The sequence below is a fragment of the Corvus moneduloides genome, chromosome 2, assembly GCF_009650955.1.
Source record: "Corvus moneduloides isolate bCorMon1 chromosome 2, bCorMon1.pri, whole genome shotgun sequence".
NCBI lineage: Eukaryota > Metazoa > Chordata > Aves > Passeriformes > Corvidae > Corvus > Corvus moneduloides.
The window spans coordinates 26,194,377-26,220,410 of NC_045477.1; the positions used below are offsets into that span (position 1 = coordinate 26,194,377).

The window sequence follows — 26,034 nt, forward strand, 5'->3', positions numbered from 1 at the left end:
GTGATCCTGACAACCACCATGGTCACACCATATTCACCAGTAAAAGCTCGGCTCCAGGGAGGAGAGCAATGGAACGGGTTAACAAGACTAACAAGAACAGTAGCAGCAGGCAGCTGTATGCATAAGCCAGAGTCCCAGAGACTGGCTTACAGCCCTACATAAACTAGGAACAATAGCAAGATAGAATTGCAGGGCAGATATTCATGTGAAGCATCAAGTCCTGTGCTTGCATAGGGGAGAACTGACAAAAAAGTCAATTGCACATGCATGTCTTTAGCTGCCTTGTTCACTTATTCCTATTTTGAGGCCATGCCATTTACTTTCACTTGTGTGTACAACTTCAGAACACGTGGGAGTGCAGGTAGAACAACACTACAGCTTCCCACACTAGCTGTGCTTTCATTCATTTGCAAATTAGACCACTCTTTGCTAGACAAGCTTTAAAATAGCTTTGCAGATGGGGAAATCCTAGTTTAAGAGCCTTCACAAAGACCTGAGCAGTAGCACTCTGCTTTCTTTCAGTATTTCTGACTACTACTCTTTAAACATGTTTGTGCTTCTCGTGGACCAAAGAAAAAAGTTACCAAAAAGGAAAAAAAGGAAAGGGAAAAAAAAAAAAAACAACACAAAAACAAACCCCAAGACCCAGATCATCCTGCCACCTTGAGTTACAGTTCTGTACTGCACAGTGAATTGATACACAGTACATTGCAAGGAATACAAATTAGTTATGATGCACTGTCTCCTTTCCAATACTATTAATTTACATATCCATCAATAGATAATCTCCAAACACATGACATAGCCTTACCTGGAGGCAGAGTCAAGCCAAGCAAGAGCTGGGATTTTATAGAGGTGCATGGTTTAGCTGAAGCTTTTAAACCTGCTACACTCTAGCAGCACCAACACAGAGGAGAAAAAAGCTGATGCCTAGTGCAGTATGCAAAGTTTTCACTTTTTGTAATACCGCTCTTTATTACAAGAAGAGTTGCGTCTCATCTACTGCCGAGACGTCTGTTTGCAAAGCACGCCAATGCCACAAGGCCTTGTGCCAATGTTTTAGATCTGCTCATCATTCCCAGCTCGAGCTGCAGCAAGCAAAGAGCATCCCAAGCCTTTAGAGACACCCCAGACATTTTTGTACCTGGTCATCTTCACCAACCAAGTGGTGAAGCTGGAAGTCCCCACCCCTCCCCGAGAGAGGCTCAACATCTTTTACCCTGACTAAACTCCTGCAGTAGTTGAGTGCACTGCCCAGAGGCCTCTGTCTGAGGCTGAGCAGAGAACTGTCTCAAAAGGGCTTTTGCACCTGCATACACACCACAGTATCTGGGAAGACGTCGCAACAAGTAAAAGATGCCAGGCACAGCTCAGCTCAAGGAGCCTGGAAGGACACAAGTGTCCAAGGTGGAAAGCACAAGCAAGCAAGAGTCTATTCCATGGAACTGTTGTGTACCTTTGAGAAAGACAAGCCTTTGGAGAAGAGGTCTCAACACATACTGCTCAGAAATTAAGTAGAGCAGATGTTTCCAAAGTTGTCTGCTGACTCCAGTCACTCACCTTCCGCAGGGTGTACCTCTTGTGCTGAATGTCATCCAAAAGTAGCTCGTAGGGAGAGCGAATGCGTTCTTTTGGAGACACACAACGCTGCGGTCGCTCAGCGGCCTTGCGCAGCCTCACACCAGTCTGCAGCTCACAGATGACACCAGGCCACAGGGATGCCTTGGAGAAACCAGCAAGGGCCAAGTCAGTAGCTGGCTAGAACTTTCAGAGCAGCATCCCCTCCCTCCATGTAACAGGGCACACTTAACAGCTGAAGTCATTCAGAAACACAGAATTGTGTCCCTAACATGCCCTTCTCCTCACTTCCAGATCAGGGAGCAGTACCAAAGAAGTTAATTTACAACAAGGAAACTGGTAGCTGGCTTACCAAGCTCATTCCCAAATTTTGTCATTAACATTATGGATGTACTTCAGCAAAATACAGCTTTTGCTGCCAGGTAAATTAATAGACATTTTCTTTCTGCAAGTGTTCCAGGTGCAAGGGTGTTTTCATCTTACTGGATCCTAAGAAACACTGGGAATGAAACCCCAAATCTTAACATTAAAATCCCCTAAATTTTCAGAAACCAAGGGTTGAAGTACCCAGAAACAAAAGAAGACGACAAGTGGGAAGGGATCTCATACTTAAAGGCAGCATAGGTTAGTAATCTCAGCCTGGAGACACAAGCTAAAAACCCTGACATCTGCTCATCCTGTTTCTGTACTAGTATCTGAGGAAGTTCAGGCATGCAGTATAACCCAACAAAAGTTAAAGGCAGGAAAAAAAATAATCAACTCAATAGCATGTTTAGACAACATTGTAACAGAAGTGCTAAATCAACAGCTTATCTGGACCCCGGTGGCAAATTGAGTAAGAACAAGTCATGGTATTAGAAACAGTGATAGGGAAGCAAAACATTTTAGAAAACTGCCTCAGAACAAAGTATCTGACTTAGGCTTCTCTCTCTTTTCTACTTACAGCATGAAGCACCTTCTCTCAACTCACTCCTTCAGATACCAAGAAGAGTCTTAGGCAATCTCTGCCTGATGGCTGCCTTCAAGGAGACATATTTTTGTTGGACTGTTTTAGCCTGGCTTTGGTACAGTCATACCTCAACTCCAGAGAACTAGAACTCTCAAAGAATGATCAAACACTAGACATATCTTCTAGGCTATATTTAATACTGTGTGGGAGAACACACAAAAGTCTCTGGGCAAAGTCATCAGTACTTGAGACTTTTGGAATAGCTTATTCCAAGGCATTTGCACTTTATAGAGTTGTATTTCACATGGCGACTGAACTTGACTGAGAGACATGACCTGAAGAGAGACTTCTGTACTGTAATATTACCACATTAGTTTGGGGACAAGAATTGCCTCCAGCTGGTCATTTCAGAGCAACTTGCACACCCAAAACATTTTTCAGATGTTGGTGACATCATTAGCACTCATGCTTTTACTTCCCTACTGACTGGATCACTGCAATTATTCTATTTGTGCCATCCCATGTATTGTCAAAAGCCACCTAAACTTTCCACAACCTATGCAGTACAAGACAAAGGACTACAACACTCTAAACCCATTGCCTTGAGTTCAACAGTGAGTGGTAAAACAGCTGAGTTTCTAACAGGTCTCACTGCTTAGATTTCAAGGTGAATACCAACAAGGGACATGTAGAAATAAGCTCTGCTGAAACTGTACAACCCTGCATGCTGTCAGGCTGTAGTCTGCATTTCAGAAGACCTGTTTTATATCAGTCAACATGAAAAAGTGTGGTCCATAGAGCACATTACCTGCTTAGCACCACTCAAGGCATCAGCTCTAATCTGTGGGATCACAGAGAAGATGGCATCCTGGTTATTTTAAACTCAAGAGTTTGTCAGAGCAATGCAATCAACTGGTGCTTAAGGACTTGGAAACTAGAGGCAGAGGATTTGCAACAGCTTTTGGAATTCATGTCTCCTGAAGGAGCAGAGGCCAAATACACTGGCCTTCGGGCCACACAGCAAAGTCCATGTATTTATTCATGTATTCCCTGCAGAAAAGAGCTACAGCAGTTGATGAGTTTGTGGTTTGAGATAGCTTGCCAGTTTATTTTAATAGATCACAAAATTGAGAATATGCCCAAACACACATTTCACAAACATTTTCATACAAATAGTTTGAGCACGCTTCAAAGCAAGTGCTATTTAGACAAAGGGAGCAAGTCCACAAGTCTCTTGGGGCTTGCTGTTTGTCTCCACAGACTCCAGACTACAGAGCATTTGTTTATGCTGGGCAGAGCTCCAGCCTGAAGCTATTTGTTTCTGATTGAGCCCTGACTGTGTAGAGCCTTGAAAAGAGCACAGCAAGTTGCTTTCCCTGCCCCAACCACACAGTCCAACGTCTATGGAAGGACAAAAGGCAAAGGCAAGAAAGGCAGTGCACAGAAGGCTGGAGAGACATCTCCTCACCCTCCTTCACCCCTTTGTTTGAGCTGCTGGAGCTGCACAACCACAAAGATGGACAGTGCTACTGGCCTTCAGTCCCTGCCAGTCCTGACCAACAGAGATCCCACATAATAAGAGTGAGCTAGTCCACCCCAGGACTACCAACAACAGAACAGGTTTCTGGGAGTTTTCAGTCCAGCTATGAGAAAGGAACAGATTGCTTTTGGCAGATGTCAGTTCCTGCCAAGAGCTGGAATTTGGGGCTCATTTGTGGGTAGAAAGAGCCTGAGTAACTACTTATGGGCACTTACTCCAAAGACTGCCTCCAACTTCATTTTTAGAAGTGGTTTAAGTTGGACCACAAAGACAATCTTTGGGTAGAATAGAAGTCCACGTGAGGTTGACATATGAAATAGTTTAACTTCAAGTTCACTCCCCAGCTTGTTTTGCAAACAAGTCTTTAACTACTCAGGCTCCTGAACAACCTAAGCAGTTTAATTTGTGTTCAAGCTCTATTTTTCATAGAAGAATCAATGGAAAGCCTCAGAGAGCCAATACTGACCAAAAAACCCAGTCCCCCATAATGAAGAAAATAAATCCCTTACACCATGGGTTTTCTTCTTTTGAATGGGGTTTTCCACCCAATCTTCCACATCCATTTTTCTCAGTCTCTGAGAAGCAAGCACATGAGGTCATTACTTTACACTCTTCAGTGATCTCCTGTCTATCCAGCATAAATTACTAATGTTTATCTGAAAAGCCTAGAAGCTCTAAACACCTAAACTTTCAAATGCTACAATAAATAAAAGTGGTGCAGAGCCAGCAGCTATTCACATAGTGAAAACAGACCTTCATCCAGGTGCTCCACTTCTAGTGCGATAAGAAGGTTACTTTAGAACTTGGTGAGTGTGTGAAGGTAGAGGGAATAGCAGCTAATGGATAATGTACCTCTTTGGAGGTCTGGATGATGGTTACAAGCTTCTGAAGTTCCATATATTCAGTAAACAGACTCCTACAAGTCATTTCATAGTGGCTGATAGCCTCAGAAGGCCTGGACAAGTGCTCCTCGCAGACCTGAAAGAAGTGCAGCTATTTTAAAAAGATCTTGAAATTTAAAAAATCATGGTAGGATGGAATAAAGCAAGATTCAGTTTCCTCAATCCATGGTTAAAAATCATCTTCTTCACTGCCCCTTTATATTTTTTTCTATTGCAGATACAGAGGAACAAAGAAGGAAGATGTCCAATCTTTTACGTACAATAATGGAAGCAGCTGTGTAATTTGTATACCTTGTTTTCCATAAGGTGTGCTTTGAAACAAGCACCTGAAAGGGGAAGCCTCCAGTTCAAAGAACAACAACCCACAGCAGGTGGAGTCACTTGCCCTGTTCGTTTTCCCTGCCCTGATCAGACAGAGGGATGGGAAGTTTCTCATACCTTTAAATTATGGCTGAGGGGGAAATACTTGTTTGAATTGAGACATTCAAATCCCAGCCTTTGCAGAAGCTGAATTCTATGCAAAGTAAGTTTTTTCAATATCCATAGTGTTCTAGGTATTGAATTTGGAGACTGTGTACAGGATTTTGTAGACACAGCTGTGGGAAAGCCATGCTCAGTCTTCCTTCTTAATTCTTTTCCATGGGCACTTACAAACACCTAAAATGGTTTTGCTTTTTCCCTCTGATGGGAAAGCCAATGCTCCCTCTGTGTCCTCCAACAGCCCACCCAGCTTTTTCCCAGAAGCGGTCTTGCCTGTTGGTTAACGGCACTGTTCCATCAACTCCTCTAAACCTGCTATATTTACTAAGTGGGAAGAAGGAAACCTTGATAACATCCTGCAGGGTGACTGGTGGTTTCATTGCCTTGTCATCCAGTTTCAACATGAGGCACAGCAGTTTCTCCAAAGGATCACTCAGTTCTCGCTCCACTTGGCTGTCGATTCCCCAGTCCAGGGCTTCATAGATCACCATTCCCAAGTACTCCAACAGCTGCAGACAGAGACCAAGGAAGCAGTGCAGCACAAAGCATTGTGGAGAACATCACAGCTTTCACTTTCGACCATTCCAGTACCCTCCTCTGCTCCCAAGGACTGAGCACATCTCTCAGGATGAGATATACCCTCCATTTAAGCTGGTTTAAAGTTTTTAAATGGCCTTAATTGGCAGCCCTAAGATATCTGTTATTAAGACAGAAAGACTCTGTTCTATTCCACAGTAGGCAGCATCTGTCCACATTGTTTCCCAGTCCCATTGTCTTACTTAAATTCAGTCCAAGAATTTTGTTTCCTTTTCCTGGTTGCAGGGAAGTCACTCTCACAGGGCACAGCAAATTTAAGCACCTTGATAGTTTCCAAAGACATCTGCATCTCCTGAGCTGGCCTTCTACTACAACAGGATTACATCTGCAAACACAGTGAAGGTAAAGACACAGGCTTACCTTGTCCTCTGACTGCTGAATGCTGCCAGCATCTGAAAGGGAAAAATGAGGGTCAGGGGAGAAAGACATCTGTACAGGCATTGATAAACAGCTTTTAGAACCCTTTTCAAGGGAGGGGAACAGGAAGCATTTTTTTTAATAAGGTAACTAACTCCTCTGACTACAGTCAGTCCCACCTGGGGAAAGTAGGCCTGTATTTGGGGGAGTCCTGGAAAGCAACATAGGAGACTCATGCTACTGTGAGCATTAGCCCAAAGTAACAGCTACTGCATTTTGTTGTTTGCTAATTGATATCCAACCACAGGGAAGGCACAGGATCTTTGTCTTTATTCTTTACTACCCACTCTAGTCCCTGAAGAGTTAGCCTAGCACTGACCTCTGCTGCAGCCCAACCAAGCCCTTCCTAACACAGACTGGTTGCCACTTGCTGGCTACACATAGTGACCAAAAAAAGGGAAAGTACCAATCATAAATCTGCTGTGAGAGTTACCATAACAAAGGAACCATATGCTGGAAGATGAACAGAGCAGTACATATAACAAAGCCTCAGACTATTTATTTCAAATAACATGAGCGGTAGAAGGCTTTCATCACAGCTATTCCCTAAAACCAAATGATTCAACAGAGCACTACGAGAGAAATCAGTAGGTCATACATCTGTATTACCACTCATCTAAAGTCCTCTGAAATGAAGTACAGGCAGGAGAATAGCTCCATGACAACGTACAGAGAAAAGAGAGGGGAAAAGAAAAACAAAAAAAAGCAGGGGAAAAGAAATTTCCCCTACTTTGTCCGCACACTTCAGTCTGTTAGGGGAACAGCCCTCGGCATCCACAGCTACCAATGCTCTTACCAGATTTGTGGTAGACCTTGAAGGAAGCAGTACCATCAGCATGGATAAAGATGCTCCCAGAACCTTTTATAAATACAGAATGGAGTGATGGGAACAGCCCCTGAGCCAGCTGCTCTATTTTTCTGCAACACTGAAAGCAGATAGCCCAGGCTTGCTCCTCACTTATAGGATGTTCAAAACACCTCAGAAGCTCAGCTAGAGAGACCTTTGTGATCCTCTGCTCACACTCTGGAGGCTCCATTTTTCTTTTCACCTCTAATCACCACTCTATGCCTAGGGAGCTTAACACTCCCTTTTCTAGGATAGGCAAGTGCTCACAGCAGCCTTTTATCAGTTCTACCTCTTGGTTTGCTCTTATCGCTCTTCCCCGCAGGTGCAACCATTAATGGCAATTTTTGCTCTGTCCTTTTAAAGGGACATGACTTTATCTGTATCTGTATGAGATTTCTTAAAAGAACAGAGTAAGTGCACAACAAAATGGAATCAAGAGAAGAGTGTACAAAAATTGTGCTCAATTTAACTCCCTTGTTCCTAAAAAATATATCAATTGGAATCCCAATGTTTGCAAGTAGGAAGAGTACATTCAACTTCAGGCAGGGAGGGAAAGAGGCAGGAAATGTCTTGTATTTGAGGAGAACTCAGAACACCACAAGAATCTTTTTGATAGGAAACTATTCCACCAACAGTAATACATTACAGCAGTCAACTCCATGGGGCACGTGCATCCATCACAGGCCTGGCAGTGCCCCTTTGTCCCCGCCACAGCAAATTCCGGCAGCAGGGGTTGGGAGCATGGAGCGGTCGGGACGGCGGGGCGGGTACCCGGGCTGTGGGCAGCAAGGCCCTTCCTTGCTCAGAACGCCGGTGCCACACAACCACAGGATCAGCTGGGCGGGAAAAGAGCTGAGATCATCGAGTCCAGCCTGTGACCGAACACCAGTGTCAGCTACACCAGGACACTGAGCGCCACGTCCAGTCCTTCCTTAAACACCCCCAAGGATGGTGACTCCACCACCTCCCTGGGCAGCCCAATCCAATGCCTAATCACCCTTTCTGTGAAGAAATTCTTCCTAATGTCCAACCTGAACCTTCCCTGGTGCATCTTAAGACTATATCCTCTAGTCCGGATATGAATTGCTCCTGGTGTGAAGCCAGTCACGCAGCTTTTCCAGCACTTTGAGGGCTGTGTGTGACATGGGACGGCACAGCTGCAGCGCTGGGGACTGGGGTCACCCCCGGAACACCCCTGCACCGCCTCACGGAGCAGCTCAGCTGCTGCTGGGCTGGTTCCCAACGGCCACAGCTCCCGAGGCACACACTGGAGAATTGCGAGGTTTAGAAAGTGTCAATAACACTCAAAATGTCTACTTATTTCTCTTCTCGCTTATGGCATTTGGGAATGCAGTACATCAACGGCAGGCCCCGGGCCATGACGCACCCCCGCGAGGTGACTTGGTCCGGCCCGCGACTCTCCCCGCCGGCTCGCCCGGATGGTCCTGCCCACGCAGGGCTCGCCGCGCGCAGCGGGAAGATGGCGACGCCCAGGGCGGCGTGGGACGGGTGGGACGCGCCCTGGAATCGGCTGGATGTGCCCTGGCCCGCGAGCAGCGCCACGGTGCCGCTGGCGACCCAACACCCCGCAGGTCCCGGCGCGGTGCCGAGGGGGGATGGGGGGTTTTTGAAGCCGCTCCCGGGCGTTTGCGGTGGGTGGTCGATCGGTGGGAGCCGGAGGCGCGGCCGGGGCGGCGGCGGGCGCTGAGGTGGTGCCCCGTGCTGGTGCCCGGCGCTGAGGCGGTGCCCGGGTCTCGTCCACAGTGAGATTGCTGTCGGTGCTACGGCGGCGGTGCGACATCGCCGGGAAGCGGCTGACGGGGCCGGGCCTGGCCGCCGAGGGACGCGTGCTGCGTGCCGTGCTCTACGTGTACCACAGCAGGCTGCTCCGGCACCGGCCTTACCTGGCCCTGCAGCAGGTGAGCACCAACCCCGCCTGGGCGGCAGGGACCCGGCAGCTGGGTACTCCCGGCTCCCAGTCACCACTCCCTGAAAAGCCTTTGGAGTAGCACTTGGCGCCCGGAGCATCGTGCAAAAAATGTGTGGGAGCAGGTGCATTTTTGTCCCCTCATAGTTGAGCCCAGTGGGTTTCTTGGCTCTGTACAGCGAGTGCAGTTCCCATTTTCCAGCCGTGGTCTCCAATACTCACACTGAGACCTGAAGTAGGTACAATTCCATACCTTTGAATACATGAGTAATACAGGGACATCATTCTCAACTAATTGTAATAATGGGAGGATGGAATAATAATCCTAGCCTACTTTATTAGATACTTTCTGGTTTAAGCTGAAAAGTGAACACCTTGCCAATTTTCCAGGAAAGGGGGTGTCATCATCTTCATTAATAATTGTTTCTAAATCGAGCAGGAATGGTGCTTACCTTCTTGATTTGTTTATGTGTTTTCCTTTTGACGGCCAGTACTACAGGCCATTGTATACAGCAGGGGAAATCATGCAGCACCAATTAAACACGGCCTACTCCAGTCCTTCACGTAATTCCTTATTTTCAGTAGAGTGATGAAGGGATGTTTTTCATCACAGTGCAGATGCAGAAACATCCCAGAACATCCCATGACACAAACCTGCAGTTTGGACTGCTAAACTGATAAGGAGAAGGTGTCATTTAATATAGTGACAGTTCTTTGACCAGGGCACTCAGTATCTCAAAATACCAGTCAAAGGGATTTTCTTTTTTTAAAGGTAGAACAATGTTTGAAGCGCCTATGGAAAATGAATCTGGTGGGCAGCCTGGAAACTCTGGTAGAACTGATTCCGAAGTAAGTGTCATGGTCCTATATCTTGTACTATCCATTAACTCCATCTGCAGAGCTAAAGGAAGAGGATGCTAGTTCATAACCAACTCCTCATCTCTGTATCAACACAGGAAAAATGCATCCGAAGCCCAGACAGAGTGCTTGGTTCCCAGCCAGCCTATGCTGGAAACAGTGGCTTTGAAGGTATTGGGAGGCTGCAAGCTCGTACTGCGTCTACTGGATTGTTGCTGTAAAGCTTTTCTGTATCCTTTTTTCACCATAGAAACTTTCTTAGAGTTCACCAGTAGCACCTCATGAGACCAAATCTGGGTCTGTTCTAGGCCCCTCCCTGTATTGCTGATGGACTCAACTGTGCAATTCATTTGTACAACTTGAAGTTTCTTTGATAGCCAAACACCTTATTCACCTTATTTTCAAGTTATTATGTAGGAAGCTCAGGCTGTTGGCTGGCAGCTGTTCTGGCCTTTAGCAATCCAAAGTTTGGCTGCTCATCTCCCAGATTATTCCAGGATATCGCCTTGCGAATTGCCTCTAGTTGGTGTGTTCAGCAAATCTCATTACATGCTGTTTATTTTTTTTTTAACCTTAACTGCTGTAATCTTCAGCTTGTCCATTAAACACCTCTGCTCGAAGGAATTCATACTCCTGAACACTGTGGCTTCAGGGCTCCTGAGCCGGCTCTGGTTCGTGTGTTCAAAAGTCTGTCTTGTTTGTGTCTGTCTGTTTGATGTGCCTGTCAGGGAGAAGGGCTTGTAATTAGGCTTTGCTGCTAAGGGGAGCTTTATTCAGTTGGGAGGAGGAGAAGGGAAGGTCCCTCGATGCTTTTGGACTTGATTCTAGCACCTGCAGAGTTGTGCAAGTGAGGAGAGACTTCTTAAATGCACTTATGAAAGGCTTTGTTCTTGGATCTTAGCAAACTGTATGAAGCTCTAATGAAATCAGTGTTAGTGTCAGCCTGCCACAAACACCTGGTGCTCTGTGCAGCAAGCAGTAAGTCCTGCCTCATGCTGAAATGGAAAGGCTGGGATAAACATGTTCTATTATACTGCTGAGTTTTCCAGGGAAATTGGTGTTCTGATCTCTCTCAGTCTGCGAGAATAACTGCTGTCTGTAGCTGAAGGAGTAACAGCATTGTTAGAAGAACTTTCTTTGGCACAAGAAATCTTGTATCTCCAGGAAACATAGAGCAGGCAATTCTGTGGCATCAGGCTTAAGGTGGTACAGGGTGCTTTTGTGGGAAGACTTCCTGGCGACTGATTTGGATGTGACCCAAGAACCTGATGGGTTCCAAGTGTGGCACTCAGCAAAACTGTACAGAAGCAAAGGGGCTCCTGATCAGGAATTACTAGTTAAGTCACTTCTACATTCTGATCTGGAACAGTTCCTTAAAGCTCAGACTTAAGGAAAGCAGGGTGATGAAGTGTAAAAAAGTACATTTGTACTGAGGGGAAATAGGGAAAGGGCACCTTGGAATCTCTTACCTGAGCTGAAGGTAGTTGTTCAGTGTGCATAATGTTTTGCTAGAGGAGACTCCATACTTTTTTGTCCTCTGTCTTCAGGATTCAGTACAGGTGTGTATTGCAGACCCTCACATCCTTGTATGGTGCACTGTGGACAATGCTTCATCTGGTATCTGAGACCCAACAGACACCCTATATCAAGGGGTTTACCTTCCCTTCTGATATCAGCGACTTCCTTGGAGTTAATGTATCCTCTGAGGCGAAGAAGCAAAAGGCTAAAATGCTTACAACCAAAAAGTCTACCAGCTGGATGAAGAAGCTCTTCCCAGCAATGCCAGAGGCAGTATCAAAGGTTGGGAAAAAGAGAAAATCTGAGACCTGTACAAGTGCCGTGAAAAGCCATAGCATCCCGTGCCCCGTGGACATTGGAGAGACAGTTGTGGTGCCCAGAGCCAGGAGAGGTAAAGCCTTGTGCCACAGTGTAATGGTTTCTGACACCTCAGAGACTGACTGCAACTTCTGTCCAACAGGGCCAAGCAGTTCTACTGCCCACAGTGTGGTTCTGGTACAAACTCCCTGTCCTTGGGAGAAGAGAATGCTGCATGTACCCTTGCCTTTATAAAGCTGTGGATAATGTCAGTATCATGATTTTTTGGGGGGGTTCTTTTAAACAGGATACAGTCTGGAGAGAAGCAGGTAATGAATGCAGTATATAGGTCCTGAAAATAGTTACTTGTACTTTCCTGATTTTGTGTAGATAACAAGCTAAGGGCACTGTCTGCAGTCCCTACAAGAGTAGGTGAGGCTGTAGGTACAGGATACAAGTATCCTGCACTTGCTGTTCTGGGCTATGCCCAAGTCTTCCTCTGCAGTCACGGCTATGGCCAGTGACTGCAGCCATCCAAGTGTTGGTGTGAAGCTTTTACCCATTGAGCTCTACTTTGCAGCCATCTGTAAACCTCTGCATGCTCTTCATTCCTTGCCAGCTGCAGTGCACAATGAGTGCAGTTCCCTTGAGTCTGCCTGAAAATGTTGAGTACAGGTGGGAGCCTGCCGAGAGCTCTGTGGCATTTCCATGCAAAGAAATAAAACTGTCTTGGTGTTGTAATGGGAACTCTCCTCTCTCTCTGTAGGGAAGCACCCAGGGTTTGATGTGAAGACCTTGCTTAGGCCATCCAGACATCCAGCACAAGAGGTTTGTCTGGTATTGTTTTATATATTAGGTTGGTGGTTTCATTTTTTTTTTATGTAATAGGTTTTTTTTGTTGTTTTAAAGACTCTTAACACTTGAAACACGATATCCCTGATTGAAAATGTCCCTTTTTCCTGCCTTATTTTTGCCTAACAACCCAAGTTAGTGTGGAAGCTTTTCACAGAAAATTGCTACTTATTTCTGCTTAGGAATTTGGGCATTTGTTGGTTTGTCACATGAAATGACCAGAGAGCAAGTCAGTAGTAGACAGGAATACAAATTCTAATTATCTGCCTCTTCTTTCTGTATTCCACAAAAAAAGATCGCTGTTCCCTTTTATGCTTAGAAAATAAGGAGTGTTCTCTCAAAAACCCCTGTGTTCTGTTCCCTTCCAGCAGAAAGGATCAGACACATCATCTTTTTACAACACTTTCTGTTACTGTTTGTTTCAGGGTCTAAGCATTGCATCAACACCTTTTAAAGCAAAGTTGGCACCACCCTCCTCTCGGATAGCAAAATCACAGCATACTGGATCTTTTGTGCAGATGGTCCAAACAGCTGCATCATTTGGGGAGCTGTCAGAGGCACTCAGAAAAGCTATTCTGTGGTGCAAAACCAACAAATTCAAATCAGAAGCCTATTTTCTGCGTAACAAGTTGTTGAAAAGCAACCGGCTGCACCATGTGGAGGCTCAAGGATGCAGGTAGTTTTGCATGGGTGTGGGATTTCTGAGTCTAACACTTTATATTTTAATATTAAGTATTTTGCTCTTGTATAGTGAAACACAGTGGTCTAAGCCATTCTTTTAAAATTCAAACAGGATCACTAGTTCAGGTTACTGAGCACTCTGACGTGAGCATTCTGTTTAGCTTCAGTCACTTGTGAAAGGATTTAAAAGGCTAACAAATGTACAGTACTTAAGAGGGAGGATGAAAATGCAACTTAAATTATTTCATGTTTAATTGTAACAACTGTATGAGACAAGGGCTGTCTTTATTCAGACTGCCCTGGCTACTATTGTACAAGGTGCTGTTCTGTTTCCTCGATATGATAAGGAAAATGATAGAGAGGGCTAATAAGCAAATCTCTCCAAACTCCAAATGAAGTAACATTTTAGTAGCTGATAAAGTTCTGTTTTGTGCACTTTCCTCCCCTTAAGCTTGAAGAAAAAGCTGCGCTGTGTCAAAACATCTGTCTGTAAATGCCTCCTGTACGGGTCACAGCACACGCGCCGGCCAAAGCAGCGCCTCGGGGCACGGTTCTGCCGAAGGAGGATCACATCATCTTCGTGCTTGAAGACAGCTCTACAGACCGCTGGGCAAAAGCCTCCTGAGCTTTTTGGGCTCTGTGAGAACATTTCATCCCTCATCCTCCCAGCTTACCAGGATGGGTCTCCGAGTCAGGAAGAACATTGCAACATCGATACAGGACATGACAGACTAAGCACAACAGGGACCCCTAAGCGGCTGCTGCTGGAAGCAAGCCCTGGCCCTGTGTCGAAAGAAGCTGCTGAGCACACAGATATTGATTCTATTTTTGCAGCAATAGGTGTCTGACCGTGGACTTGAAGGAGGAAAGAGGTCAAGTCACTCTAGTTTTTTGTTGTTTTTTTATTAAGTAAACCCCTCTGAACCCTAATGGTGTGTCAGTAACTCACATTCTGAATTCTGTTAACAAAATAGCAACCATTTTATTATGTTTTTGTAAAGCAGCTTTTTTTTTTAAATGGCTGGTTTTTTATTTTTAAGGGTGTTCCAAATACCTGGATAGTATCTGTCTTCTTACATAGCCTTGTCCAGGAACAGTGACTTTGTTACCCTTACTCAGAGTTCCCTCTCTACTGCTTGACCACATGTTAAATGCTGCTGTCAAATCCACAGTGCAAATAGTTACCATCCATGGGAGAAGGCTGCATCTGATCACTTACTGCTGCTTTGGACAAAAGACTTGCCAACACCTTTCCAAGCCTTACACCCTTCCTTCCGTGCCCCTTGTACAGGGGACAGCCTTGATGTGCAGTATTATGGCTGTTTCAGCATTTGTTATCCTTGTTCTGAAATGAGGAATTAACTGAACCTACCTCCCCTGAGCTGTTCCAGAAGCAGGGGAAAGCACAGCTGTGGCCTGCAACAGTAAATTCCTGATGAACATGTTTCTCACTGTCCCCAAAATCTTTTTAATCTAAGTGCAGTTTCTGCCTGGTTGGCAATATAAGGCACAGGTACCCCATAGTGTTAGATAAAGCAGTGGGCTTAGTGGTGTCTGCCAGGCTCTTGCTTGTAACTAATTCCCACAATCAGGATCACCAGGAAGTATTAAGGAAAAAAAAATTCAAAGTGAAGAATAGGAATCTGGTTTAGTACAGAGCAGCTGTATAACAGCAGTATGGAGGGGGCTACAAATAAGTAGTACAAGTAAATCCTGAGTGGGCTAAGTTCAATTTCTTAGGCTTAATAGTGGTAGAAAATAAAAGAGCTGTGCCCACTGAGACAAACAGTGCTAAACTCCCTGTATTACCCACCTTGTGTGAACTGGTCAATGTACATTTAGCTGTGAAACGGGAGCACAAACATGTTTTATTCAAAAAGCATATACAGAGCAAAGAGCACAACTTTGATAGTAGTTTGGGCTTAAGGTCTTTATACAGATAACCAAGATCCATTTTCTGGGTTTCCTGTCACAGGAACACCCAGTGACAACTGAAATTATTTTAGAGAATCATGAATCATCAGCCCTCGAGCCGTCTGACTGAACATAGGCCTACTTCAAACAGACTCCTGCCATTGCAGGAATTTTTACAGCTCTTTTTCTCATTTCATCAAACGGTATAAAAATACCTAAGTATACCACATACAATCAGGTAACATTTCAGCTGCTTGAATATTTCTCAGAAAAGGCTGGGAGTGAGGGTAGACATCCCAGCAGTAACCTCCATCCCGAATAACCCTTCCAAACAACACACACGATCTTCCTTCTTACTGAGCAACAGATGCCCAAATAATGCTCCAGTGCAGCTTGTGCACAAAATCAAGACCCATAGTTTGCTTCATCAAAGGCCTTTCTGGCTCGTTTCAGTTCTTCATTCATAGTTAGGAGGTCTTTAACTCTGGCAAACTTCCGGGGGTCCTTGCGTATTAGAAAGACAATGTCCTCAACCTGCACCCGACCCTGCCGCCCGATGGACATGGCCTTGTGTGTCTGTTAGAGGGGAAAAAAAAAGATAGCAGCATTCCTTTGCCATGGTGGTTTTTTAAGCTCTCAATTCCACTTTATTTCCTGTCATTTTATAACAAAAAAGCAAGCAATTGCAGGTTCTGGGCACCATCATCCTAGTCACAAGAGAACTTGCCAGAAGACCATGGACTTACTCTGCTGTCCCAGGCTGCCTGTCACTTAGACCCCAAACATACCACTATATATACATTACATAATGGTATCAGAACTAAGGCCAGATCACATGTAGGACACCCAGCCTGCAGAATACCTGAAGATAAGGCACAACTTGGAAGCAATGTGAGGTAACCGTATCAGAGGACAGTGTAGGGACAGTGTATCCATTTTGGTAAGGATAGGCAAGACCAACCTTTCAAAATAAGAAGGGGTCTGTGAGAACATCTCATCACTCATCTTCCCAGCTTACTAGGATGGGTTTCTGAGTCAGGAAGAACATTGCAACATTGATACAGGAACAGGACATGTCAGACTAAGCACAACAGGGACCCCTAAGCGGCTGCTGCTGGAAGCAAGCCCTGGCTTGGATACTTTGAAACGCTATCCAGATCCGGAAAAGTAATGGCTTCAGGCCCAAGAATGCATTTCTTTTGTAGGGCAGAGTTAAGTTCCCATCCATGTACAGACACTGGGCAAACATAGAAAGTTGACAGACTTTCAAATCTGAGCCTTATCTTCTGTCAGCTGCACATACAGTGACGCCACAGTGAACCCCAAAGTCAGATGGGTATTTCCTCTCCTACAATACTAACCTAACTGCTACTTAAGGACTTCAGTGTTCCAAACCCACATGGAGCAAGATGCATAAATTTTGCTTTGATCTTGGAAAAACAAAATCCAAGTTTATGTTTCTCCTACTAATGCCATGAGTTTGGAGCCTGAAATAATGCAGAGGTATTAACCTTCAGAAGGCTAAAAGTTTTGGTGAGGATGTTTTGACCGTGCTGTCTAGAGCTGACTTACCATTTCTGTGATAAATTCTATTACCAGGTCCTCAAGAATGTCCACTGATTCTGTGTAAGGGTTCTGGTCGTCCCCGAATCCATACATCATGCACCTTACTGCACAAAGAAACACTCAGCATGAGGTGTCTTTCATCCATTCAGTGCTGCACACATCTAGTTAGAGCTCACCAGCCTGCACATTCCTGCACCAGGACGGCACTCTCGTCTGTCAGGCAGGACAATTCTTGAGGAAACATACAGGAAAAAAGCAGAAGCCAACAAAAGCCAGGTGCTGTACATACAGAAAATCATGTCTGAGGACAGGCTCTCTGAATATTCATTTAGGCTGTAAAGCACTGCACACTGACAGCGCAGCTGACTTCGGGCACACCTAGGTTCAGAGGATGCACTAGTAGTATTTTTGAGGGGGGTCTACGCGGCAGCTTTCTGCACTTGCAGCCATGGCACAGAATGAAAGCCGCTGCTTTGCTAAGGAGCAGTGAGTTTTGGGCCCCCATAAGCTGTGAGCTCGAAGTTTCAGCTGAGTGACCCGTCCGCGCTGGGCAGGGCTCTGTGGCTCGGCCCGACTCACGCTCTTTGGAGAACAGCCTCTTCCTCCTGCCCTGCCCGCCGTCCAGGCCCCCGCCGGCGTCCTCCGCGTCCTCTTCGAACTACACGGGCACAGCGAGGAGAGGCCGCGGTCAGCGCCCGGCTGGCGCCGGCCCCTTCCCGCCGCGCTCCCGCCCGCGGCTGAGCTGCGGATCGCCGGGAAGGGCAGCCCCGGCACCACTCACCGGCACGTCCTCCTCCTCATCCGCCATGGCTGCCCGGCGGCCCGGAACAGCTCCCGCGGCCCGGCCCCGCCCCGCGGCCCCGCCGTGCTGCGCTGCGCTGCGCTGGGCGGGGCGGGGCGGGCGGCGCTGCCGGGCCTGCCTGTGCTGAGGGCACCGCGGAGTGGCTGGGGCGTAGGTCTGTGACCCTCTCCAAGTCTGTACACGACACTCATTATTGGATTGTCAGATTAGGATAGCGTGGTTTGAAAGTGAGCTCAGGAGGTGTCTGTTCCACCTCCCTGCTCGAAAGAGGGTCAGCCACGAGGTCGGGAAGGATGTCTTTTCACAGTCTGTTCGGTTGGCAGGGGCTTTTCCTTCCCTTCCGCAAGGCACACTTGCCCATGTTCACAGAATCACAGAATGTAAAGGAGTTGGAATAATGGACCTTAAAGATGATCTAATCCCAACCCCCCCTTCTATGGACACGGACACCTCCCAACTAGACCAAGTTGCCCAAAGTAAGTCCCCTCTTTCAGTTTGTACCCATTCCCCCTTGTCCTATCACTACAGTTCCCGATGAGTGCCTCTCTGGCTTCCCTTTAGGCCCCCTTCACATACTGAAAGCTTGCTATGAGGTTTCCACCTTCTGGACAGCCCCAACTGTCTCAGCCTGTCTTTGTAGGGGAGGTGCTCCAGTCCTGTTGTATTTCATACAGTTGCTGCCAGCCCCTTTCCTCCAGCCCTGCCCTTGAGCATGTCCACTGTTCCCCCCGGTTTGGTGCCCTAAGCACGTTCGATAGCAATGCACTTCCTCCAGATTACTTGTAAAGATGTTAAATTGGACACATTCCAGAATGGATCCTTGCAGCGTTCCACTTGTAACTGCCATGCAACTGGAGTATGAACCACTGACTTCTATGCTCCCAGCTCAATTATTCAACCAGTTTACTGATTTACTAGTGCACCTGTCCAGACTGCAATGTTCTAGTTTTGGACACTGTTGCAAAAATACTGCCTTTGTAGTGTCAGGGTTATGGTGACAGACCAGACGAGACAGAGGAAGAAAATGGAGAAAGTACTGCTGAAAGACCAGGGAAGATGCACAAGGTGAAATCCTTTTCCACAAAAGCTAATAATCAACATCATTTCAGTAAATAACAGCTGTAGAAGAGGCAAAGCTTTACAAGGTAATGATAGGTGCCTGCAGTGAAGCTTATGCACTGCAAACAACTGAAGACATTTGAATTTAAAACTGAATTTAAAACTGACATGAGCTCTACTGTGTATGTATGCTGCCAAGCCCACCCACCACTCATCAGTAAGGGGCAAAGAAAGGGAGAGCTTTTGTGTCCCTGGCCTGAGAAAGTGCAGCTCCTCACTCTGCAACACAACAGGTTCCTCAAGAACTTGGCAAAAAAGGTCCAGTAGTGTGTCAAGACACCTGCTTACCCAAAGCATGTTCCCATGAAGGCACTTAAATATAAGTTTTACTGTTTAGGGAGAGGACTTGATTTTATTTACTGTTTTGTCACAGGGGCACTGTCACACTCAAGAATCAAACTTTAGTGTTCTCTCTTGCAAATGACTGAGCAAAATGCAGGAGTTATTCCAGTATTTGAAGCACTTCTGAATAAAACCAAGATGTGTCCAGAGGTAAAGCTGCTTCTTCTGGAGAAGATGGTACCTAATGTTCCATGCACACACATCCAGTTTGTTTATACAAATGGATTAACTGGACATATTTAATGTATTTAAGTGGTTAGTAAAAGACTTCCTAGCACTGTAAGGGATTGTACCATAATGTAATGTAAGGGGGTTTGTTCTGAAGAGGGACTAAAACCAGAACTGCACTGTTTTACATTTTTAGGGTTATTTTCAGAAGCTCTTCAGTCAAGGCTGAGGCCTTGAAAATTACAGCCTTGACAGGATTGATCCTTTTGGAAGATCCTGGTTTTAAGATACTAAGGAAAGATGCTTCCTGAAGTGTTCACTTTCACCTGTTCTATCTGTACAGCTACTGCTGCACTTCTAGGATCATGCATCCCCTGGGCAAGTTTGCTCTGTAGCAATTTGGGATTAGAGATAAAATATTAACAGAATTACAGGTTTGATCACTGCTAAGATGCAGAATCTAGAGAGCCAAATCTACATCATTCCTCACATTCTCCACTCCTTACACATATGCTGAAAACAAGATCTTGCCTCATGTCTAGTTTGTTACAAGAAATTGCACGGTGAAAGAAAGTGGTATTTCTAGTCCTTTTGCACCCTCAGAGTGGTTTAAAAAAGAACGTTCCTTTCTTGAGGTTTAAACACTTAATGCAAGTAACTTTGACAACTGCATAACCACATTTGGCCATGTTAAGACATGACAAAGACTGAGCGCGAGGGTTTGACACAGGCACTTGGTAGCTTCGGACTAAGTTCTCCTGTATGAGTGCTGCTGTTGATGGCTGTCTTTTTGTCCAGTTCTGCGCCTTGTAACTGGACAGTTTCAGGTGCTCTTAGCCAGACACAGCTGCTGTGGGACACAGTTCCCCTAAAAGGCACAGGGCACATCAGTGTTGTGCTTCACCTGCCAGGGTAGAGCGACTCAGATCATGGATCGTGTGCCTCAGATCTGGCAATTCATCCACGTGCAGCTGCAGAACTTCATGCTGGATCTCAAAACAGGAGGTAGATGCAGCACTGATGACAATGTGCAGGAGAGGGCTCCTCTAGATGTTAGTCTTTTATTCCACTCTGTTTCAAGCCAACAGTGATGGAAAAGCAGACCCCATCAAAGATGTGTTCTTTCCTTCATCCTTGTGGAACAGGGACAACTCAGTGCTGCAAGCAAGGCATGCTATCCTGCTGTACCTACTGAACACAGGACACAGAAGAGTTACAAAAGTAAAATATGCATGACATCAAACACACCTTCACAGACATGCTGGCTATTTCCACTCTGCATGGCCTTAGAGCAGGTAGGTTGCACACGTGGTAGGTTTTGGCCCCCACTATTCTAACCTTAACTGAGAGGAGAAAACCTCTGTGTATCATTCAGTTCAACTGGGCAAGTACAGTTTGCTTAGTGTTAGGGCCGTAGTTTCTCTTTCCTAAACTAAATGCGTATTTATTAATATTACTAGACTATCTCTAATATCCTAAATACAGCAGAGCTTAGGCATGCAGTCATAGCTTTTTGAACATTTCATTGAAGGAAGAGAAAATTTATTAAAACTTCCCTTATCTTTGGAAGTTCTCTGCTTTGTTTCTCCTTAGCACAATCATATAGGTTTTATGAAACAGTTTTTTAATAACCTGGATTAATTCACACTGCAAACTTCCTGAATCAATGAACTTAATAAAGAAAAATCTTAGCTTTATGAATACTAATTTATTATAAAATACTGTATAGTAACTTGGGTTATTTACAACAAAAGCCCCAGATGTCTGGTTTTGGTACCTTTTGTTCTGGTTGAGCCAAGCAGAGCAGGAGTTGGTCTTTTCAGCTGGCCTCTACAGTGGGCAGGTTTCCAGTAACATGGGCTACAAAACACCTGAGCAAATGAACCCCTGAGAACTCCACAGAACTGTGGAAACAGAGGCATGGAGGTTTAGTGCCAGATATTGCTGTGTATTGGAGTAATAAAGGCAAACAGCCATTGGCTGTGTTCAATTACATGTCCCACACTACACCTTGGGAAGAGCCTGCACTTTGGCTGTGTAATCCTACAATTACAGCTGCTATGGTTACCAGAACTCCAAATAAAATGGCAAAGCCCACTAGCATGTAGCACAGGGACTGCTGTCCACCTTTGAAAAGTGCCAAAGGAAGAAGCACCCTTCGAAACAAGCTCCACTTACTTGCAGAAAAAGGGAAAGAGGGAAAGGGACTTTTCCCCATCAGCAGCCCACCCTCCATCCTTGGGGCACAGAGAGGTGCTGCATCTAGAGCAGACAGACCTGTTTTAGGTATCTTGCCCTACTGAGCTCATCACCAGAAAGGAAACAGCAGCAGTGGAGAGGAGCTTTACCTGACCAGGAACAGCTGAGGAAAGCATCCCTGAGTGTTCTCCTTTACAAACTCCTGGATCTCCAGTACGTTCTTTAACAACACTCCCCTGGAAGCTCGATCAATTTTTGTTAACACCATCTGCGTGGATCCAGAAAGGGAGGATTAAAAGAAGAAAGTAAGATTATTTTGCTGCTAACCTGTAACATCTGTAAGAGTCCCGGACCATCTTACAAGGCAGTCTGAAAGCTCTGGTCATATCTAGGGGGAAAAAATGGTCTAATACACTTCACAAAAACACTTCTACAGCCTGCATAAGGAATGAGCCTTTTCAAGCTGAGCATTGGAAAAAAAAGTATTTATTTAATAAACGACACAAAAGACCCTCTTAAATCCTACTTGTCTCCCTCAACACACTTTAAACCTATTTTATTAACAATAAAGCGTGTGGGGTTACTGCTTAGGTAGGTCAACTTGCATAAGCTCAGGTACAGGGTACACACCTTTACAGATTATGTGTACCTTATAACCAACTCAAGAATGAAGCATTACGTACCACATAAGGAATCCCAAACTCTTCCAGCATCTCTACCGCAATGTTATCCGTTTTCTGGAGTCCAACTACACCATCAACTAATAGGAAAGTCCTCTTCAAGCTGCCAGAAAAACAAGCAACAGTAAATGCCACCACTATTTCATGCCTGCTCTGCTACTTCCAAATCCATAAGTAAAAACAAGTAACATGGGATCTGGGTATAGGAAGAGCCAAGAAAAGCCATGCATGGAAACTGAGGGTCAGCATGGAGCAGCACCTCAATCTTTCCTACTGTTTTGATCTGTCAGAGTATGAGTGAGTGACACTGCAGAAGCTTCCAGGGAAATGATGTCAGAACTAATGGATGGAAGCAGCTATCCCTCTGCATTTTCTCCCCTCATTACATGACACTGTATAGGGGTGTCTGGCTGTCCTTTGGCTGTGAGGTACAAGTAGGTCCCTTACTTGCGCCGTTCCTGCAGATAGGCCTCCACCATCTCAACAAAGTCCTGCGGGGCACGATAGCCGTATCCTGGCATGTCCACCAGAGTAAAGTACTTCCCCACTTTGAAGAAATTCATCTTCTTGGTATGGCCCTGAAGAGAGGATTTAGACAAGATAAAGCACAGGAATGGTTTTAAAAAAAGCTGCTTTAAGCAGTGTATGAGGAGATGCTCTGCAAAACATCTCTATACCAGATCCCCACCCCCCCAGAATGCTTTAAACTGTTCAGTCTCCTACCCTTGTACCCTATCGTACATAGCTCTACCATAAAACAGACTAAAAATACCTTAATGAGTCTCTAAACTTGGCTCTTCTCAAACGGCTTTATGGCACCAGCTCCTTTGTCTGGCTGAAGAGCTAGGCTGGGCTCCTTCTGCCTCTTCCTGGGCTAGAGCAAGGCCAGTGCCAGCCAAGAGTTAATGGCCACCAGAGCCGGCACCTTCTGTCATTTCAGGCTACTGAAGAGCTTGTTCCCTCCAACCCTTCTCAGCCTTATCCTCCGGACTGGTACCAGCTTATGACCCACGGAGGGAAGTTAAAAATGTCACTCACCGGAGTTTTTGACACTCTAACTTCCACTTCTGGAGCCAGCGAAAACAAGGCCCGGATTAAAGATGATTTCCCCACATTGCTTCGGCCAATGAAGCACACCTGCAGGGGGAGAGGCAGAAAGGGCACATCTACACCTGCCCACCTCTCGCTACAGCCAGTCCTGGTCATTTCCCAGCCCGTGCTGCCAGTGGCCGGGGACAGAGGTGTTCTGTGCCAGGCTGCCGAGTTGTACAACGGGGAACAACAACAAATAAACGATTTTTTTAAAAGCAGCAGTAAGTGCCCCACACATTGCACAGCGCTCTGACACTGCCGCCCAAAGCTGCACAACCACTCCACCACCCCTTACCCCCGCAGCTCGCCCAGCCCGGGGTGGCCCGGGCGGGGGGAAGCCGCTGTCCCGGCACGATCCCAGCCGAGGGGCGCGGGGGCAGCGCTCGCCTGACCTCGGGCAGGGCCGGCGGCGGGGCATGGTCCATGCGGACGGCGGAGCTCACGTAGTCGATGGGGTGCCCGCGGTCGGACCTGAAGAGCGCCTCGGCGCGCTGCAGGGCGGCCAGCCCGGGCTGGAAGAGGCGGAACCGCGCCGTGTCGGTGCCGGGCGCCAGGTACCGCTCCAGCTTCTGCAGCGGGAACACGATCCCGGTGCGGCGGCTCCGCTCCAGCCGCAGCACCTGGGCCAGGGCGGCCAGCGGCGGCGAGGCCCGGCCCGCAGCACGGCCCGCCCGGGGCAGCAGCATCCCAGCGGCTGCGGGCGGGACCCAGCCGGCCCCGGAAGGCGACGGGCGGGACGGGGGGAGGGACAACGGGGCGGTGCCCCGGGTGCCCCCGCCCAGCCCGGGGCTGTCAGAGCCCGCTACGGGGTGTGTGCCCGCCGTCCGGATCGGCCCCCAGAGCGGCGCTCGCCAGGCCCGGCTGTCTATGGAATTACAGAATGTGCTCAGTTGGCAAGGACACACAAGGATCATCAAGTCCAACTCCTGGCATTGCACAGCACCATCCCCGAACCACAGCATGTGCCTGAGAGTGTTGTCCAAACACTTCCTGAACTCTGACAGGCTTGGTGCTGTGAACACTTCTTGGGGAACCTGTTCCACTGCTCTCTGGGGGAAGAACCTTTTCCTGATATCCAGCCTAAATCTCCCCTGACACAGCTTCAGGCCACTCCCCTGGGCCCTGTCACTGGTTACCACAGAGAAGAGATCAGTGCCTGTTCCTCCTCTGACCCTCATGAAGAAGTTCTAGACTGCAGTGAGGTCTCCCCTCCTCCAGGCTGAACACACCAAGTGACCTCAGCTGCTCCTCATACAGCTTCTCCTCAAGGCCCTGCTCCATCCTTGTTACCCTACTTTGGACACTCTCTGATAGCTCTATATCCTTCTTATGTTGTGAGCAAAACTGCACACAATATTCAGGGTGAGGCCACCCCAGTGCAGAGCAGAGCAGGACAATCCCCTCCCTTGCCCGGCTGGCAATGCTGTGCCTGATGCCCCCCAGGACAGGGTTGGCCCTCCTGGCTGCCAGGGCACTGCTGACTCAGGTTCAGCTTTCCATTGACCAGGAGCCCCAGGTCCCTTTCCATGGCACTGCTCTCCAGCATCTCATTCCCCAGTCTGTCCATAAATCCAGGGTTGCCCCATCCCAGGTGCAGAATCCGGCACTTTCCCTTGTTGAACTCCATATGGTTGGTGTTATAAATAAAGTATGTAATTCATGCTATTATGTATAAAACTGAAATGTAATAAAACCATGCAGAGTTTCAAACCCCCCCCCCCCCAACCTGGCTAAGAGGAAAATTCCACAACACTAGAGCAGTTAAACAAGAAGGTTTTTTTCAGCACAAATGTAATCAATAGGTGAAAATTCCACCCCAGGTGGGGTTGGATCTTATCACCGGGACATTAACACTATGATGACTTGATCACCATCTTCTGATATCTACATCTCAGCTGATAAGGAATTGGACATTCTGGGAACTAAAAATAACTGTTCCAGGAACCAGAGATGGACCACTCATCATCCAAGATGGACAATTCATCAGACCCAGGAAAGGCTTTGTGCAGTCCAACTTCAGGAAAAGAATACAATTAATTTGGACTCTGCCCAGAAACTGTATAAAAAGGAACCAGCCAAAGCAGCATTTGTGAAGTTGGGAGGTCTGGTGCGATAGAGATCAGATCTTTGCGTGTTCACCCAGCTCCGACCCCGGGCTCGGGGCTGCTTTTCTTGATCGTGGCTTTTGAGACCGATATTTCGGTCGCATAATAAATGTTATTTCTTTATTCATTCTGATTGGGCTATTATGCTTATCTCAGTTGGTGATTGCCCAGTCCTTTAATTCATCGAGGTCTCTGCGCAGGACCTCTGCCTTCGAGGGAGTCAACAGCTCCTCCCAGTTTTGTATCATCTGTTCAGCTCTGGGTCTTCTCATGTGTGTTCTCAGGCGCGCTGGGGAGCTGCTGAGGGCTCCGTGTGCTGACGCCCTGTTTGGCCACGGAGTGGGGCAAAGCAGTCTGTCCTATAGCACCATGCAGCTCCTGGCTGCAGACACCAGTTTTCCAAGCACTAGTCTGATAAGTATAAAAATGAAGTAATTTAAGAAAAAAAAAATCAGTTTCTTCAAGGACTACTATGTAGAGGTCAGTTCTATTTTGGATAAAATAAACCCAAACCAACCACAAAACTGTTGGCACCTGTGTTCACACTACAGTAAGAAAACCCCTGAAGTTTTACAACTTTATTGATATGTATCAGAGTGCTATT

The 26,034-nt window shown here is 46.6% G+C and overlaps 4 protein-coding genes across 10 annotated transcripts in view; 1 reads left to right on the forward strand and 3 right to left on the reverse strand.

Annotated features, from left to right (window-relative positions):
• The window catches only part of LOC116439268 (protein spire homolog 1-like), a 30,962-nt gene extending 22,356 nt beyond the window's left edge, over positions 1-8,606 (reverse strand). For 3 of the 5 annotated variants that reach the window (XM_032098572.1, XM_032098569.1, XM_032098573.1), the window contains exons 1-5: positions 6,407-7,214; positions 5,794-5,958; positions 4,920-5,045; positions 4,577-4,642; positions 1,561-1,722 (exon numbers count right to left, since the gene is read on the reverse strand). In XM_032098572.1, coding sequence (XP_031954463.1) covers positions 1,561-1,722; positions 4,577-4,642; positions 4,920-5,045; positions 5,794-5,958; positions 6,407-6,487 — 600 coding nt within the window. In that variant the 5' untranslated portion in view covers positions 6,488-7,214. Of the gene's footprint in view, positions 1-1,560; positions 1,723-4,576; positions 4,643-4,919; positions 5,046-5,793; positions 5,959-6,406; positions 7,215-8,341 lie in introns of those variants that run through there. The other 2 variants (XM_032098571.1, XM_032098570.1) reach the window with 2 other exon arrangements.
• A 67-nt stretch (positions 8,607-8,673) lies between these two features.
• NEPRO (nucleolus and neural progenitor protein) lies at positions 8,674-14,890 on the forward strand. Its single transcript, XM_032098568.1, has 9 exons — positions 8,674-8,902; positions 9,075-9,229; positions 10,010-10,086; positions 10,194-10,325; positions 10,689-10,766; positions 11,643-12,004; positions 12,677-12,738; positions 13,188-13,438; positions 13,895-14,890. The coding sequence occupies exons 1-9, from the start codon at positions 8,689-8,691 to the stop codon at positions 14,289-14,291; spliced, it is 1,728 nt and encodes a 575-aa protein (XP_031954459.1). The 5' UTR covers positions 8,674-8,688; the 3' UTR covers positions 14,292-14,890.
• Positions 14,891-15,280: 390 nt separating this feature from the next.
• Positions 15,281-17,773, reverse strand: TAF13 (TATA-box binding protein associated factor 13). Its single transcript, XM_032098574.1, has 4 exons — positions 17,705-17,773; positions 17,503-17,581; positions 16,930-17,027; positions 15,281-15,933 (listed from the first exon to the last, which is right to left on the reverse strand). Exons 1-4 carry the CDS (start codon positions 17,729-17,731, stop codon positions 15,763-15,765), a joined length of 375 nt encoding a protein of 124 aa, XP_031954465.1. The 5' UTR covers positions 17,732-17,773; the 3' UTR covers positions 15,281-15,762.
• A 1,391-nt stretch (positions 17,774-19,164) lies between these two features.
• Positions 19,165-24,031, reverse strand: GTPBP8 (GTP binding protein 8 (putative)). 3 transcript variants are annotated; one of them, XM_032098577.1, is made up of 7 exons: positions 23,718-24,031; positions 23,272-23,370; positions 22,681-22,811; positions 22,237-22,336; positions 21,703-21,821; positions 21,132-21,258; positions 19,165-20,542 (listed from the first exon to the last, which is right to left on the reverse strand). In XM_032098577.1, the coding sequence occupies exons 1-6, from the start codon at positions 24,009-24,011 to the stop codon at positions 21,174-21,176; spliced, it is 828 nt and encodes a 275-aa protein (XP_031954468.1). In that variant the 5' UTR covers positions 24,012-24,031; the 3' UTR covers positions 19,165-20,542; positions 21,132-21,173. The 3 variants fall into 3 exon arrangements, with proteins under 3 accessions (XP_031954468.1, XP_031954467.1, XP_031954469.1); XM_032098576.1 differs by having other exon boundaries at positions 19,165-20,545; XM_032098578.1 differs by lacking the exon at positions 23,272-23,370 and having other exon boundaries at positions 19,165-20,545.
• Positions 24,032-26,034: the final 2,003 nt, after the last annotated feature.